The 16,338-nt window shown below is 28.6% G+C and overlaps 1 protein-coding gene across 3 annotated transcripts in view; it reads right to left on the bottom strand.

Moving 5' to 3' along the window:
- The window catches only part of LOC107169616 (GATOR complex protein Iml1-like), a 64,958-nt gene that overhangs the window by 22,637 nt on the left and 25,983 nt on the right, over positions 1 to 16,338 (bottom strand). For all 3 annotated transcript variants that reach the window (XR_016189525.1, XM_089216435.1, XM_089216436.1), the window contains 11 exons: positions 15,219 to 15,436; positions 14,371 to 14,552; positions 4,195 to 4,369; positions 3,857 to 4,066; positions 3,704 to 3,774; positions 3,513 to 3,599; positions 3,219 to 3,432; positions 3,028 to 3,139; positions 2,809 to 2,958; positions 529 to 689; positions 293 to 464 (listed from right to left, as the gene is read on the bottom strand). Coding sequence is in view for 2 of the 3 variants with exons in the window: in XM_089216435.1 (XP_089072561.1) it covers positions 293 to 464; positions 529 to 689; positions 2,809 to 2,958; positions 3,028 to 3,139; positions 3,219 to 3,432; positions 3,513 to 3,599; positions 3,704 to 3,774; positions 3,857 to 4,066; positions 4,195 to 4,369; positions 14,371 to 14,552; positions 15,219 to 15,436 (1,752 nt within the window). In the remaining variant the exon portion in view is untranslated. The remainder of the gene's footprint in view (positions 1 to 292; positions 465 to 528; positions 690 to 2,808; positions 2,959 to 3,027; positions 3,140 to 3,218; positions 3,433 to 3,512; positions 3,600 to 3,703; positions 3,775 to 3,856; positions 4,067 to 4,194; positions 4,370 to 14,370; positions 14,553 to 15,218; positions 15,437 to 16,338) is intronic.

A 16,338-nucleotide genomic window follows, 5' to 3' on the forward strand; every position in this document is an offset into this window, starting at 1 on the left:
AAACTACATTAGTTATTTAATATTGAATTAATCTACTACAATATGTTACTTAAATAGAAATAAAACTAGATATTAATTTCTAATATTTGTATATTATATTACTCAAAAACTACTATTCAGAATTGTAAAATTATGAATAAGGAATTATTATTATACTGGTAAGCTATTAAAATGTAGGTAGAAAAGCATGCAGAGTAAAGAAAAAGCAAATTTCAAATATAATTTAACAAAATAGTATAATTTTTTACAAAATTAAAATATATTTTAATAGTAATAAAATTAGTTGTATTACCATGAAATAAACAATTGTTTTCTTCTGTCAAAAGACATTCCAAATTGAGAGGTACGAATACTGGACCACGTAGAGGATCTGATTTTAAAGTATATGGCAAAGCAAAAGGATCAGCAGGCAATGGTATCAACTGAAATCCACCAGTTTGTGCTTTACGTGCCCAATTATATATCTAATAATAATTCGAAAAAAATCGTGTAATAAATAAAAAATAAAATGTTATTCATTGCTTGTACCAAATCAGCCACAACTGAACCAGATGCTGCTACCCATCGAGCTATAATTTCATATGCCTGATCACAACGATAAAGTGATTGATATCTGGCATGACCCCATTCTACACGATCACTTTTACTATTTACATCCATCTCTAAATGAGCTTCTTTGTACCATGGTACTGTATAATGAAAAAATATAGTAGTATATTTTTCTATTTTTCTATATTAATCACTAAACATAATATTAGACAAGTAGGCGTATGAATAAAATTAGAAATTTTATAATTTTATATATTATCTGATCTTATCCTAATTTACATAAATGTAAATTCCTTCATAAAATTTAGAAGGTAAAATTTAAAAATTATGTATTAGTTCCTAATATAAGTAGCCGTCAACCAACAAGAGTTATATTAAAAATTTCAAATGACCATCACGTGACCTGTTTTTTACTCGAAAACATGTCTTATAGAAAAAGCTCAAGATTTGTATCTGATTTCAAACTTTTTGTTTTGAATTTGAAACTTATTAATTTTAAATATTTAAAAAAATTCTCTTTCTAAACCTTTAATTACGATTTTAAATATCATCAATTTTCATAATTTTTTTTAGTATTTTGTTTTAAGCATTGAAATCAAAAAATAATGAAATCAGACCACTATATGAATCATGGGAGTTCTCTTATAAAGCATGTTTTGTGCTAAAAATCACACTTTTCATCTTTGTTCGGTATTGTCATTCACGTGAGCATATGAATACGATATCGTATGTACTAGAGCCAAAATGAAGAACAAAATCCTCAAAATCTTTCCACAGTGAAAATCTCAAAGCAATATTTTTACGACAAACTAGAACCATCTTATAAATATACCATGGAAAAACCGTTAAAATAAAATAAAAATTGATTATTTTACTATTAAAATTATTTTCAACTTAGGTTTTTGCTGTTATACGAGGTTTGACAATTAAGTAATGAGACTGATTCCATAAAAACCGTATATTTAAAAATTATTCTACAACTCTGCCATCCCCTTCACATTAATCCCCTTGGGCAGCTATACAACGATTCCAGCGCGTTTTCCATGCTTTGTAACATTTCTGGAACGTTTTGACTGGGATGTCCACGAGTACTACCGTCACGGCCACCTGGATGTTCGTAATCGACTCAAAATGGGTTCCTTTGACCACCGGTTTTGTTCTAGGGAACAAAAAAAAGTCACAAGGTGACATATCGGGTGAATAAGGTGGATGTTGCAACACGGCGATCACTTTAGAGACCAAACTGGGACACGCTAAAGGCGGTGTGGCACGGCACGTTGTCGTGATGAAGGATCCAGTTACAAGCGATGTCTGGGCGCACCCTGTTGACTCGTTTTCACAATCTTTCGAGTACTTGGCGATAGTAGACTTGATTTACGGTTTGCCCCGATGTAATAAATTCTTTGTGGATGATTCCACAGCTATCAAAATAGGCAATAATCATCGTTTTCACCTTCGACTTGCTCATGCGAGCTTTTTTCGGACGGGGGCGTGCGTCACCATTGTGAGCTTTGGCGTTTGGTTTCCTGGTCGTATTAGAAAAACCAGCTCTTATCGCCTGTAATAACTCGATCAAGCAGCGTGGGATCGTTTTCCACTTGTTCCAAACAGTCTTTTGCAACGGTCATTCGATGCTGCTTTTGCTCCTCAGAAAGGTTCTTTGGAACCATCTTCGCGCACAACTTTTTCATCCCAAAATCGTCGGTTAAAATTTGTCTGACTGTTTTACGGTTCATATCTAGTTTCGAAGCCAACATTCGAACTGTTAAACGCCGATTTTCACGGATTAGGGCGCGCACACGCTGCGCATTCGCATCAATCCGCACTTCGAGTGGTCTCCCACTCCGCGTCTCGTCTTCCACACTTTCACGCCCCTCCTTAAACTCTTTATGCCATCGAAACACCTGGGCACGACTAAGAAAACTATCAACATGCACTTTTACAATTTTAGCGTAAATTTCCGAAGCTGTTTTGTCCAATCTGGCGACAAATTCTATCGCGATGCGTTGCTCTTGATTTCGTTTTTCCATTTTCGTGACGAGAACTATCAACACACGTCTACTCAACTCGACACAGCAGGCGAACTAAATAAGCTAGAGCGATGGTAAATATATCAATGGAGAGGGGAAAGGGAAGGGAAATTCAAGGTCGCAGGTTTACCACAAGCACGGCAATAAAATCAATCTCATTACTTAATTGTCACACCGTATATTCGTGGCTACAATATTTAATTTATTCTCTTAATATAAAATAACTAACCTTCTCGCCTACTTCCATATTGTAGGGGCTCAGGAAGTGATAAATCATCCATTAAAAAGTCTATATTTTTGGGGTAATTAATAGGTTGTTTAACTTCCACTTCAACCCATTCATTTTCAAATGCTTGGAAATCATGTGTAGGCAAAGAAGCTAAAATTAAAAAATTAAAATGATGAGATAAAATTAAGCTGAATAATAAATTATAATAGCATTATTTACATTGATCAGTAGGCGATTCACATGAAGGAAAATAATACAAATAAAATCCATCAATGAAAGGATGAGAAAAATCTCCAGATGCATGGCAAATTAATCCTTCACACAAAATGTTCTAGTAACAGATTAAATAAATATTATCAGATTAAAATTAATAATTTAGAAAATACTAGATAACTCTCATATTAACTAACCTGTAAACGTTCAACAGCTTCATCTCTATTATTTAATGTCTTTAAATTATTCATAAGCCATGTAATTGCATCATTACTAACAAAAGTATTTTGTGGTAATCCCATGTGTCTGTTAACAAAACCAACACCAACTTGTGTATTACACAAATGTTCTACTAGCTCAGCGTTGGAAATATTTTCTTTAAGCAATTCAGAGTTGATTAAATTGATCGGACTGAAAAAATTAAATACGAACAAAATTTTTAAAAATATATATTTATTATTCATATAATTTTAAAATTTTAAAATGTATACTTCTCAATATTATCAATAATTTCATCTTGAACAGTATTTTCAGGAAATAATGACACGATTGATTTATCATAAACATTAGAACCTGACCTAAATATTTAAAAATAAAAACCATTTTTCAATCATATGTTATGACTAATTGGTATTTAAAAATGTATTTTAGTAACAAATTGCAATAATTTTAATGGGCGAACCTTGGACGAGGCTTATCCGATGTACGTATAGAGTTGACACGATCTCGATAAGGTGATGTATCACTTGAACTCTAAATTATTTAAAACAGATAAAAACAGATATTGTTTTGAAAATATCTTTTTACTAATTTACATAAAATATTTAAAACTAACTTTGAGGCTGATTGTTGTCGATCTTTTAATACGATTTATCCAAGTTTCAATAAATTTAACAAATTTATTTGTAAAACAAACTTGTTCCTCCATTGTTGGTATTTTGTAAATATCACAGTAAAATGTATCATCTAAATGACTCATAATAGTTTTTGTTGCATCATGACGCAAAGGTAGAAGATACATACGGAATCGCCAATATTTTAGTTTCTAAAAAAAATCATATTCAAATTGTATACAAATATCCAATAAAAGAATTTTTGTGAATTTCTATGTAAAAATTTTAAAATTTTAATTATTTAGTATTATTCTTGAACTTAATATTATAAAAATGTAACCTCGTGTAAATCATAATCCATATCCCCACGAGCACATAAATAATGATCCATATAATTCCAATTAAAATTTTCTAATTTTTCAGTAATAAATGATATCCATGAAATTCCATAGGTTGAATGGTCTGGCGCTTGAAAACGATAGCGATATCGTATTTCAAATGTTGCATAAGGAAATCTAAGCACCAACAATATTAAGCATTAAAAATATGCGATAACAAATAACTATGCAAGTAAAAAACATTTAATAAAAAATACATGTTGATATTTAATATAATATACATAGTTGTATAATGTAATATACATATACACAATGTGTACCTGAGAGGCAAAAGCTTAGATCATTTGCTATGGATGTAGTCATGCGTATAAATGCTCGAGCACCGAATTGTATCCAACATCATCCCCACCATCTTCAGAATTTCACGGTACACGACACTAATGCGCATGCCCGAAAGCCAGAAATCGGTATCAAAATTCAACAATGTCAACTGATAAGTAATAACACGTTTATAATTTTTAATTTTTATTGTTTGAAATTCAACGTTATTGCTTATCACTTTATCAGTATAACAGTATCATTCGCTTAGATTTCTGGGCATGCGCATTTCTTTCGTGTACCGTGAAATTTTGAAGGTGGTGGGGATGATGTTGGACACAATTCGGTATACGCATAACTACATCCATACTATATGATCTAAGGGCAGAAGGGTCCAAGTCCATTTTTATCAAAATTGAGGTTATGGTTTTTTCTTATGTGAAATTTTGACGCGCGTCATTTTACCTATCTTCATTTTAATCCAATAACGAATATTTACCGAGATATTGGGAAATAACAAAAAGAACTAAGTCCAAATATTAATTTTGATTTATGAATTATGATCCAAGTCCATGATTAGGACTTGGATCATTTTGCAAAATTCTTGTGAGGACTTGGATCCAATTGATAAAATTCTATTTTTGGACTTGGCTCTTCTTGCTAGGATTTACTGTGACTTAGATCTAATTGATAACGTTATTAATTTATTATTATCATCATAATAATATAATATTTTTATTGTTTTATTTTATAAAAACAACCATAGTTAATTAACATATAATAAAATAGAATATTATATAAAGTACATAAAATAATATGAACAGAGGGAGAAAGCTTGTAAGCTTTGCAAATGGCAATGCAAAACTTGCAAATTCTAACAAAAGTAAGTCCAAATAATAATAATTATTACATAATATTATGCATTTTAAATTATATTAAAATATGTAATATAATAGGTATCATAGATATTATGATATTAGTTATTATTTTTTAGTTTATATAGTATTATAATATTATAATATTCACTTAGGCTCCTAGACATCTAGTTAATATTAAAAATATTATAATCATATTTTATACAATACCATATTAGTAGGTAATACTAAAACTTAAAAAAACAATATTATGGTGAATTATAAGTTTGTTTTACCATTTATAATAAAAAGAAATCAATTTAAATTGTTTGATGGTTGTTGACAATCCAATACCAAATAAAAAAAAGTCATCAGTTTATCTGAAGTCAAGGACCAACGTTCTTTTGGAGGTATTATATATTAATAATATTAGGTATGTTTTACATTTAGTCATATAATATTATAATATTATACTTTTAACTTTAGGTAATAACTTATATAGTGAAAATTGTAAATTATTCAATACAATATTATAATTTTTACCTATATGGCTAGGTATATTACAATTTACAACAGTCAATGATGTAATAATATTATAATATTGTATTATTTTCAAAAGGATCAAAATTAACATGGAGATTAATAGAATCCAAGTCAATTATGTGATTAAGCAAAATGATCTAAGTCCAAAATATTTAATTTAAATTGTAAAATAAACAATTATAGGTAAGTTATAAATAAAAGAAAAAATATTCATACTATTGAGAATATTATAACCTACAATTTAAAACAAACCGCATTGATATAATCATTAAATTGAATTTACACCAACCATTTAAGTAAAATAAAAATAGTTGAAAAACGGTTTTTTGGCTTTCCTGAAAATTTACAACAATGGACTTGGACCCTTCTGCCTCTCAGGTACAGACTGTCATATAAATCATATTTTTGAAATATGAATCATGTGACATTTACGGTTAATTAATGAATAATTTTGGGGTCTATTAATATTTGTGTATGTTACCGTCATTATCGGTAATTCCACCAATAACGGTAATGACTAGGTGATATCAGTAATGCCGGTGCACACCAGTTATTGTGGGCAATCAGTGTATATTTATGTATGTAACCAATGAGGATTTATTTGATGTTCTAAATACATGTCATACTTCTAATGGTCATGGTGGTCAAGTAGGAGTGTCCGAACTCAAACAAAAATATTGTGATATTACAAAAGAAGTCATTATGACGTTTTGAAACTTTGTATTCACTTATTCACAATTTTGCTATGGAAAATATAAGAAAAAAAAGGGGATGAGGGCTTATGATGTCAAAATTGTTTTATAACGGTTAAAATCGGCTATTTTCTTATATGCGCTCTACCCCAGATTGCGGTCTACCTGCGATTAGTGGACGATTGTTGTATGCGATATAATATACAATTTATATCTTTATTATAGTGACTTAATGGTAATAAAGATTAGAACTCTCTTTTGCTACATCATATCATATTTTTTTATCGTAAATTAGTCATTGGGTGACAATATTTGAGTTCACATTTCATACAAGGTTTTACAAAATTTATTATACAAAACGAAGAATCAGTTACTAGGTAATTAATTAATTGCGAAAAATCTATTGTGCAATAAATGTGATAGCGAAATGAAATATTGCATAAAAAAAGAGCGCGGGAAAGAAAGAAAATTGTTAAAGTGTAAAAAGAAAGGGTGTCAAACCACTCAAAGTATAAGATAAGAAACATAGGTGTTATTTAATATTTTAGGGGTAATATTATTTATTAATCACCTATACAAGGTGATTGATTTATCAAACAACAATCATTATTTAAAAAAGTATTGACTTTTTCAAAATATTTTTTTACTTTTTTGAATGACAACATAGTTTTTTAATTTCATATTCCCGAGCAGAATATTTTTCTAAGTATTTTGATGCATAAAAATCGAATTTAGAACGAGTAGTTTATGAGTTATTAATATTTAAGTTTAAACAAGCGGAGTAGTGGACAAACATTTTGTGGGGTAACCCCGTACCACTCCACTCCACTCTGCCAATCTAAACTTTAAATACTTATAACTCATAAATTACTCGTCCTAAATTTGATTTTTATAAATCAAAAAATACTTAAAAAAATATTCTGCTTTGGAATATGAAATTAAAATTCTTTGTTGTCATTCAAAAAAGTAAAAAAATTATAAGGATAAAAAATATTTAAAAATATAATTAAATATTTAAAAATATATTTTTTTAAATATAATTTAAAAATATAACTTAAAACTATGTAAAAAAATATTTTGAAAAAAGTCAATACTTTTTTAAATACTGAGTGTTGTTTGATAAATAAATCACCCTGTATATATATATATATATATATATAAAACATAATAGTTTTTGGACGTACATTGACAAAAATGGCCGTAAAAATAGTGGATTGAGCATTGGTGCACAACTTGAACTGGTCTATGATTGGTGTCAAAATATTAAACAGATTACAATTATAAGTTTAACCGGTATATCACATAATAAAGTGTGTGACTGGATGAACTTGTGCCGTAATGTACCTGTCAGAATGTTCGAAAATCGTTCTAAATTGGGAGGACTCGGAATAGTTATCGAAGTTGACGAATGTTTATTACGAGGATCGAGGAAAAATAATAAAGGTCAGTTTTGACTTGCAGATTTACCAGCCAAAAATCTTAACGTTGACGACGACTCGGACTTGGAAAATATTAATCCTTTAGAAAACGGAGCAAAAAACTATGAAAACGATTTGATGGACCATGGATATTCGGCTTGTGTGACAATAAAAAAGGAGAGTATTTTGTTGGTTTCTAGGTCACTTTGTACGGTCAGGCATTAAAAGTGCGAAACGCGGTCACTTAGTACGGTCTGGTAAAAAGGTACATTGCAGAACGCGGACACTTTGTACTATTATATGCATAAAGTATATATTATAAATATATGTCTTATGCATACGTGGTAACTAGTAGTTATGTATAGTGTTAATTAATAAAAATAGAAAAAATAAAAATAATATTGTTATAAAATATGGTTTAATAATAATAATTATAAACTAAATAATCAATAATATCATTCTATCATCAAACTGCATGTAAAAATGTGTACAATATAAATATCAAAAAGTCGAAAAATTTTAAAGAGTAGTATAATATAAAAATAGTATTTAGATGTAATGATTTTTAGATAATTAGCTAATAAAAAATAAAAATAAAAATAGAGTAATATAGAATTATGTCAATATCTTAGTGAAATATCTTTAAATGATTAACTCAAATATCTTAACTCTAATAACTTATATATCACGATTAAGAAATATATATAATGATAAAATATTATCGATGTATACCCATGATTCCCCAGATAATATTACCAAATAATATTTTTAACATTTCTAATAAAATTTGTCATGACAATAAAGTTGACTATAATAAGTAAAAACTATTACAGCTAAATATTATTTTTATATTATACTACCTTTCAGTGGCAACGAAGTCCTAAAAATCTAGTGGGGTGAAAAATATTTCAAGAGGCCCAACATCTTAATATCAAAAAAAAATGGCATACCACGTAGAGGAAAATGGTCAATATGAAGCGGCCCTATCTTAAATTTTCCAAATATGTCGGGCCATAGCCCGACCTTAACATAGGGTTCGACGCCACTACTACCTTTTGACATAATATTTATATTGTCATTTGACATTCACATTTAATATAGATTATAATGTAAAAATCATTAAATATAAATACTATTTTTATATTATACTACTCTTTGACATTTTTTTGACTTTTTTGATATTTATATTGTACACATTTTTACATGTAGTTTGATAATATTATTGATTATAATATTATTTTTACTAATTTTATTTTTAATAATTAACACTATACATAATTACTAGTTACTACGTAGGTATAAAACTTACATTTATAATATATACTTTATGTATATAATAGTACAAAGTGTCCGCGTTTTGCAATGTACCTTTTTACCGGACCGTACTAAGTCTCCGCGTTCTGAATTTTAAACAATGGACAGTACAAAGTCAACGTTTACCAATTTGCTGTCCAAAAAAAGGACGAAACGACTTAACACCAAATCATACAAAAAGAGGTTATTGCTGGGTCTACAAAACATTCCGATGACTGGTCAGGGTATGATGAACTGTCTGACCGCGGGTACAACGGTTGTACCACAACCACTATGTTGTAAATCATTGCGAAAATTTCGTAGATTTAAAATCAATGGCACATACCCAGAGAATTGAATGTTTATGGCGGCCTCTAAGACTAAAAATCGTGAAAAATATTTGTGGTACAACTCTAGATTTGCTTCCAAGGTATAATATATTATAATATAATAATAATAATAATACGAAGGTAAATATATATATAATAATAATTACAGGTATCTCGTTGAAACGTGGTATTAATAAAAGTGATACATTTAACGCTTTTCTGAGGGACATGGATTAACTATTCTAATATTTATTTATTTTATTTAAAAAAACATTTTATATTTATTATTCATAATTATTATTGAAACAAATAACGAGACGGCGACAAAACAAGGACGAGCGTTGATAATATAATATAATCATTTTTGTTCGTTATTAAAACTACTTTACATACCTAATTCCACTTATTACTAGAATATATTGTCTAAAATCGAAATATATTTGAAGGGTGGAAAAAAAGGTAGAGTTCATACAAGAAGATAGCCGAAAAATCTTTTGGTAAATAATTCATCGATTATTTAAGTCTAAATTATTATAATTCAATGTCATTACTATTAAAAAAACTCATATTCTCTTCAATTGGGATTTTTAGAATTACACGCATAAAACAACAATTTAATTCATAATTACTAATAGCTTAAAAAGAATCAAATTATAAATTAATTATGGAATATCATGTTAAATTCAACAGAGGGAAACAAGCAATATCATAAGATGTGAAAAGAGTAAATATACAAGGCGATTCTTTTATTAAACAACACTTATATGGTATTTTTGTGTAAATACCACGTAACATACACCTATAACACACAAACACCACCCAAAACCACCCAATTTTGGGAGGCTATATCTTGTAAACGGATTAACGAAAAATGAAAATTTAAACGTGAAAATGCATTGAAAAAATAGCCTTTTTAGTTTATGAAATTTTAAGTATAGGTTGTCATTTAAAAATCAAAAGTTGATAATGGTTTACATGATAAATATAAGGGTGAAAATATTTAAAAAATATATAGTTCTAGAACAAGATGGATCTACAATTTTGAAAAAAAAAATTTGAAAAAGTCAATAGTTTTTGAAATAATGAGTGTTGTTTGATATAAGAATCACCCTGTATACAACATATAATGAACAATGCGGAACAGGATTATGAAGCAAATAGGATTAGAGATATGTACAGTCGTATTAATAATTTAAGAGGAAACTACAAAAAGAAAGATTTCTGAGACAAGAAGATGGATTCCTGATAACAACTGACAACGATATAGCCAAAAAATGGGGGAAATGCTTTGGAGACTTGCTAAACTGTGAAGAACCAGGTGAAACCTTTCCTTTTAACATAGAAAATGAGAATGCTCAAGATTACCTACTCTAGATGAGGTAAAAACTCAAATAAACAATTTAAAAAATCACAAGACACCAATGGAAGATGAAATCCAAGCAGAACTCCTTAAACAAGGTGGGGATGAAAGCTCATTTAGAGTGTGGAAACTGATCTGCCGAATATGGACAAATGGAGAATTACCTGTACAATGGAGGACAGCGGTGATATGTCCAATGCACAAGAAAGGAAACAAACAAGACTATAACAATTATAGAAGAATAGCTCTTCTAAATGTAACATACAAGGTTCTTTCAAATTGCATCCTATCAAGGCTAAAAGGTAAAGCAGAAGAAATCTTAGGTAACTATCAGGGAGGATTTAGATCAGGAAGATCGACGATAGATCAGATATTCATCCTCAGACAATTATTCCAAAAAGTATTGGAATTTGACAAAGAGATACACGTCCTTTTCATTGATTTCAAAACAGTGTATGACAGTATCCACAGGACAAGCATAATCAACTATTTGAAATAATTTAATTTACCACACAAACATAAAAGTTTAATTGAAATGAGCATTACAAAAACATTCGTTAAGATTAAGATAGGAGCTGCAGAAACAGAACCAATACTAGTAAAATATAAGCTAAGATAGGGAGACTTTATATCACCAATTCTGTTTAAAATAATTCTAGAGAAAGTAATAAGAGAAATGAACAAACAACCACAAGAAGGTTTTAATCTACAGGAATCGAATGTAGCTTTGCTGGCGTATGCGGACGATGTGATACTAATGAGCAATTTACATAATAATCTGAAATCACTGTTTACCCGATTAGAAGAAATGGCTAAGAAAGTTAGACTACGTGTAAATGAAGATAAAACCGAATACATGGTCATGGGGAGAAGAGATAGCGGTGCCATATTCCCACACATGAAAGTTGGTAGGTATGAGTTCAGTAGAGCCAAACAAGTAAAGTACCTAGGTTCAATAGTAACAGAAAAAAATGAAACTATCAAAGAAGTTGCGGCAAGAATTGTATCAGGAAATAAGTGCTTTTATGGATTCTCAAAAATAATAGAATCACAATCCTTGTCGTTAGAAATGAAAAAAACAGTTAGGTACATACAACCTTAATACGCCCAGTTGAACCTGAACATTAAGAAAGAATGAGGAAAGAAAACTTATGATCTTTGAAAGTAAAATTCTAAGGAAAATTTTTGGACCAACGAAAGAAAGAGAAACGGGTGAGTAGAGAATAAAAAAAAAATAATAAATTGGAAAGTGACGTATTTAAAAAAGTAAACATAGTAAATACAATAAGTAACCGAAGAGTTCATTGTGCCGGACACGCTAGGCAAATACAGAACAATATAATAAGGATGACTATGGACGAGAACCTAGTCGGTAAAAGATCACTATGGAGACCCCAATTAAGGGAAGAAGATATGATAAAAAAGACGTGTTGGCATTGAATGGTGAATCGGGTTGGAAAGCACGAGATTTGGATAGAGAAGGCTGGAGAATTGGATGTGTGACGAGATGGTCTTAATGGCCGACAAACCCAAAAGAAGAAGAAGATATTGTGTTAAAAGGTTTTGAATGTAGCTTATGAAGTTTTATTGTGTTTCACTGTCATGTTATTTATTTATGAAATTGGGTTGTATTATTTTTAGCATGTAATTTTAGTGTCTTAGTATATAATTTAACTCTCTACCACCATCACAAACATTGCGCTTAAAGGAGGTAGATATTTTATTGTAAACATTTTAATAATATGTAATTTATGTTTTGTAATTTCATATTTAAAATATATATATATATATAAATATTTAATATTTAGTATATTTTTGGCGGAAAGATGGTGACACCATTGTATTTTTATTTTAGTTGTATGATCATTCTCTTACCCCCGCAACTTTATTGGACAAAATGTATGCAAAAATCCTGCTACACAATGCACTCTTTCATTTAAAAAAAAATCAAGAAGATCTGATGAGTACTTTCAGAGTTTACCCCGTACAAAGATTTTCATTTCACATTTATATAAGCAGATCATTAATGGATCGAATATTATTATATTATTTAAAGCTGACCCAGTTAAATATTATAACATATTATACCTACATTAAATTTAAAACCTTCCCAGAGACGCGACCTACTTCTAAACCAACTAAAATAACTATAAAAGTACTAAGAATAAAAATATGTGAAAACAATGCATTAAGTTTAGGTCATTGAAACTGGTTCAAATTCGAGACACTTAGTACAATAGTCCTACTGAAGTTCAACTGCGTTATAGAATTTTCGATACGCAGCAATAATTTAACGGCTTTTTAAAAAGCAAATTCATAAATTCTTATGTAACTCTTGTGACTTAATCTGTTGACTTTTTGAAAACGTTGTATACAGGTAGCCTATAACATTTCTCGATAATAACAATCCAATACAAAAATAATTTTTTAATTCGAACCCGTAATTCCTGATATTATCGCGTTCAAACTTTTTTAGTTCTTTAGCCTTATAGTATTAAAAATTATCAGTGGTTGACTTTGAGGGGGGCACGGGGAGACTGAGTACCTCAACTTATTTTTAGGATACCCAAGCTAGGGGTTGGCTAATTAAATACACAGCACATCTCTTCACTCCTTTTCATACAATGTGCTGGTCCCCCAGTAATAGCTTTTAATCCAGCCAATTACGATAAGTCATGGATCTTCAATGGAAGGGAAGAGGTGAAATTGAAGTATGCTGTCCAAAAAGACAAGTAAAAACCAGTGATAATAATTATTCTGATCTGTGAAATCTTTTAGATGAAGAAATATAATAACAGAAATAATAATAATAATTATACTACATAGGTATAAAAGTTTTTCATTGTTTTCTATATTATTAGTAAAAACTACCTAATAAATTATGATATTATTTTATATTATGTAATGATTCATTAATACGTGTTTCTTAGTTTTTTATTATGCTTCTTAAACTTTTTAAGGGACTCCCCCTCCTCATAGTTATGTGTTTGATTACATTTTTTAAAGTAGCTTGAGTACCTCTACTACTTTATTCCCAAGTCAACTACTGATTAGAATAGATATTAATACTTTACTAATATTAAATATTAAATCAAATCACAGCTGGGTATAAATTTATCAACATTTAGGTAAAGCTATATTAAATGTATTTTTTTATAATAGCTTTTATAATGTATGACATTTTTAGTATAGGTTGACAATTGAAAACCAAGTTAATATATTTATTAGGCAAGTAATTGGTAATAAAAATTAAAAACAATTTAAAAAAAGCATTTTTTAGGAAAATAAATCTTTACTATAAATATGTTTTTGTATAATGAGTTAAATGAATTACCTAGAATAGAAAAGCAGACCATATTACAATAATTTACCTTGGTCTATAACGCGTCACTTGAATTTCTGAACCAAATAAAGTAACAGTATGAACTATTCTCCCAATACTCAGCCGCATTTCAATAAATCGTTCATCATGAACTGTTGATCTCATGACAATACTATTTATCTTCTTTTTTTGTTCGGGATTTTCATCTTTACTTACAACCAACTGGAAACCCTATTAAATAAACATTTTATGATCTAAAAATTTATATTATTGAGACAAATAAATTACAAAAACATTAATTCAGATTTTTTTTACAGTAACACAATTTAAGTTAAGATGAATTTAAGAAGCTTCTAGAGACTAAAATAAAATAATTTATTAAGCTTAAAATGTGATTTAGGTGTGTTAACTAAAATTTTATTCTCTCATTATTTATAAATCGAAATATACCTATTATTATTTTCTATAATTTAATTTAATTTAAGCTGCAGTATAAGTAAAAGTAATATTATAGCTGTAAGCTTTTAAATTACCCAGAAAGTATTTAACTAACTAAAAAAAAAATCATATTAAAAATGTAAAGTAGAGGCTAGAGATGAATTAACCATCTGATTGATGGACAGTTGGACATTTTATTTAATAGTGGAAAAATAATCTTAATTAATAATGATTAATGGAAAATAATGTAGCTACAATACTACAACAAAATAATTCTATACATAGTTTACAAAAAATTCTGATCAAATTACACCTACGATAAAACATTATTGTAATGGAATAAAAAGGATAGTTTTCCCAGATTAATAAATATACCGAAAAAAATAAAAAAATAACAACTTCATAAAACGTTCTATCAATGAAATAGGTAATGAATACGTTTTATATATATGCTCTTACTTGAGATAAACGTTGGCATATCATTTGATAAAAAACTTCTAAAGCCGATAGTGGTTGACGATAAACGGCTCTTTGCAAGGCAACTTCAGCATTTACATAATCAGGTAACAGATTGTAATTTGAAAATAAATAATATGTTTGAAGATTTATCTCATCCGGAAAATAGTCAGTTGTTATTGGTAAACACGCAGGAAACACAAGTGATTTCCAATCAACACCTGTTAAAATATTTATTTTTGTTTTATTAATTTTTTGTAGGTGTGTCTTAAATATGTTGAAATTCATCTGGAATTTGTTTTCATAAACATTTATATTTGCATTATGCAATGCTTTATTTTACAATATTTGTTTGACTTTACACTCATAATAAAATCAAAAAACTTAAGATAGTTGATTTTCAAGAACACTTTTTTAAAGAAAATTTAAAAATTAAATAATAAAAAGATTTAAAGACTAACTAAAAGCAACTAAGCTAATGACAATTATTAAAAAAATTAATAGTAATCAAATGTTAGATATAACTTTCCTTATAAACACAAAGGATTAAATAAAATTGACTTCAGATAAAGATCATAATTTAATTATAACTAATTATATAATATAAATATATTAAATACATTTCATGTATAGTATACTCGTATAATATATATAATGTTACCAGCAATATGGATAATCCGGTATATAGCAAAATACTTAAGCATTATATAAAATGCCAAAAATTACTCGGTCATATACATAATACTAGCTTTGCTTAGGTATTATGTATAATGCCAAACATAGAGTAGAAAATATGATAAATATAAACAAAATTGGGTATTGCCAGTTACCAACAACTTAATGTATATTGCCTACCATACATGCGCGTGTCATGTGTGACAATTTGATGTGATAAAGATTAAAATTCTTATTCTATTACTTAAATAATAATAATGAGCAATTATATGAAAATACTTATTAGTTATTACTTATAATTGTATTACATTATCGTCATTTTTGAGTCTTGTAGCAGTGTGGCTTTATTGAGGATATGATTAATATGAAGTCAAATTTATATAATAAGCTACATACAAATCGAAAAGGTTTGACTAATAATACTAGTTTTTTTTTATCTGATAGACAA

The sequence above is a fragment of the Diuraphis noxia genome, unplaced genomic scaffold (genome assembly GCF_037042655.1).
Source record: "Diuraphis noxia isolate RWA-SAM2 unplaced genomic scaffold, SU_Dnox_SAM2 contig0001, whole genome shotgun sequence".
NCBI classification, from domain to species: Eukaryota; Metazoa; Arthropoda; class Insecta; order Hemiptera; family Aphididae; genus Diuraphis; species Diuraphis noxia.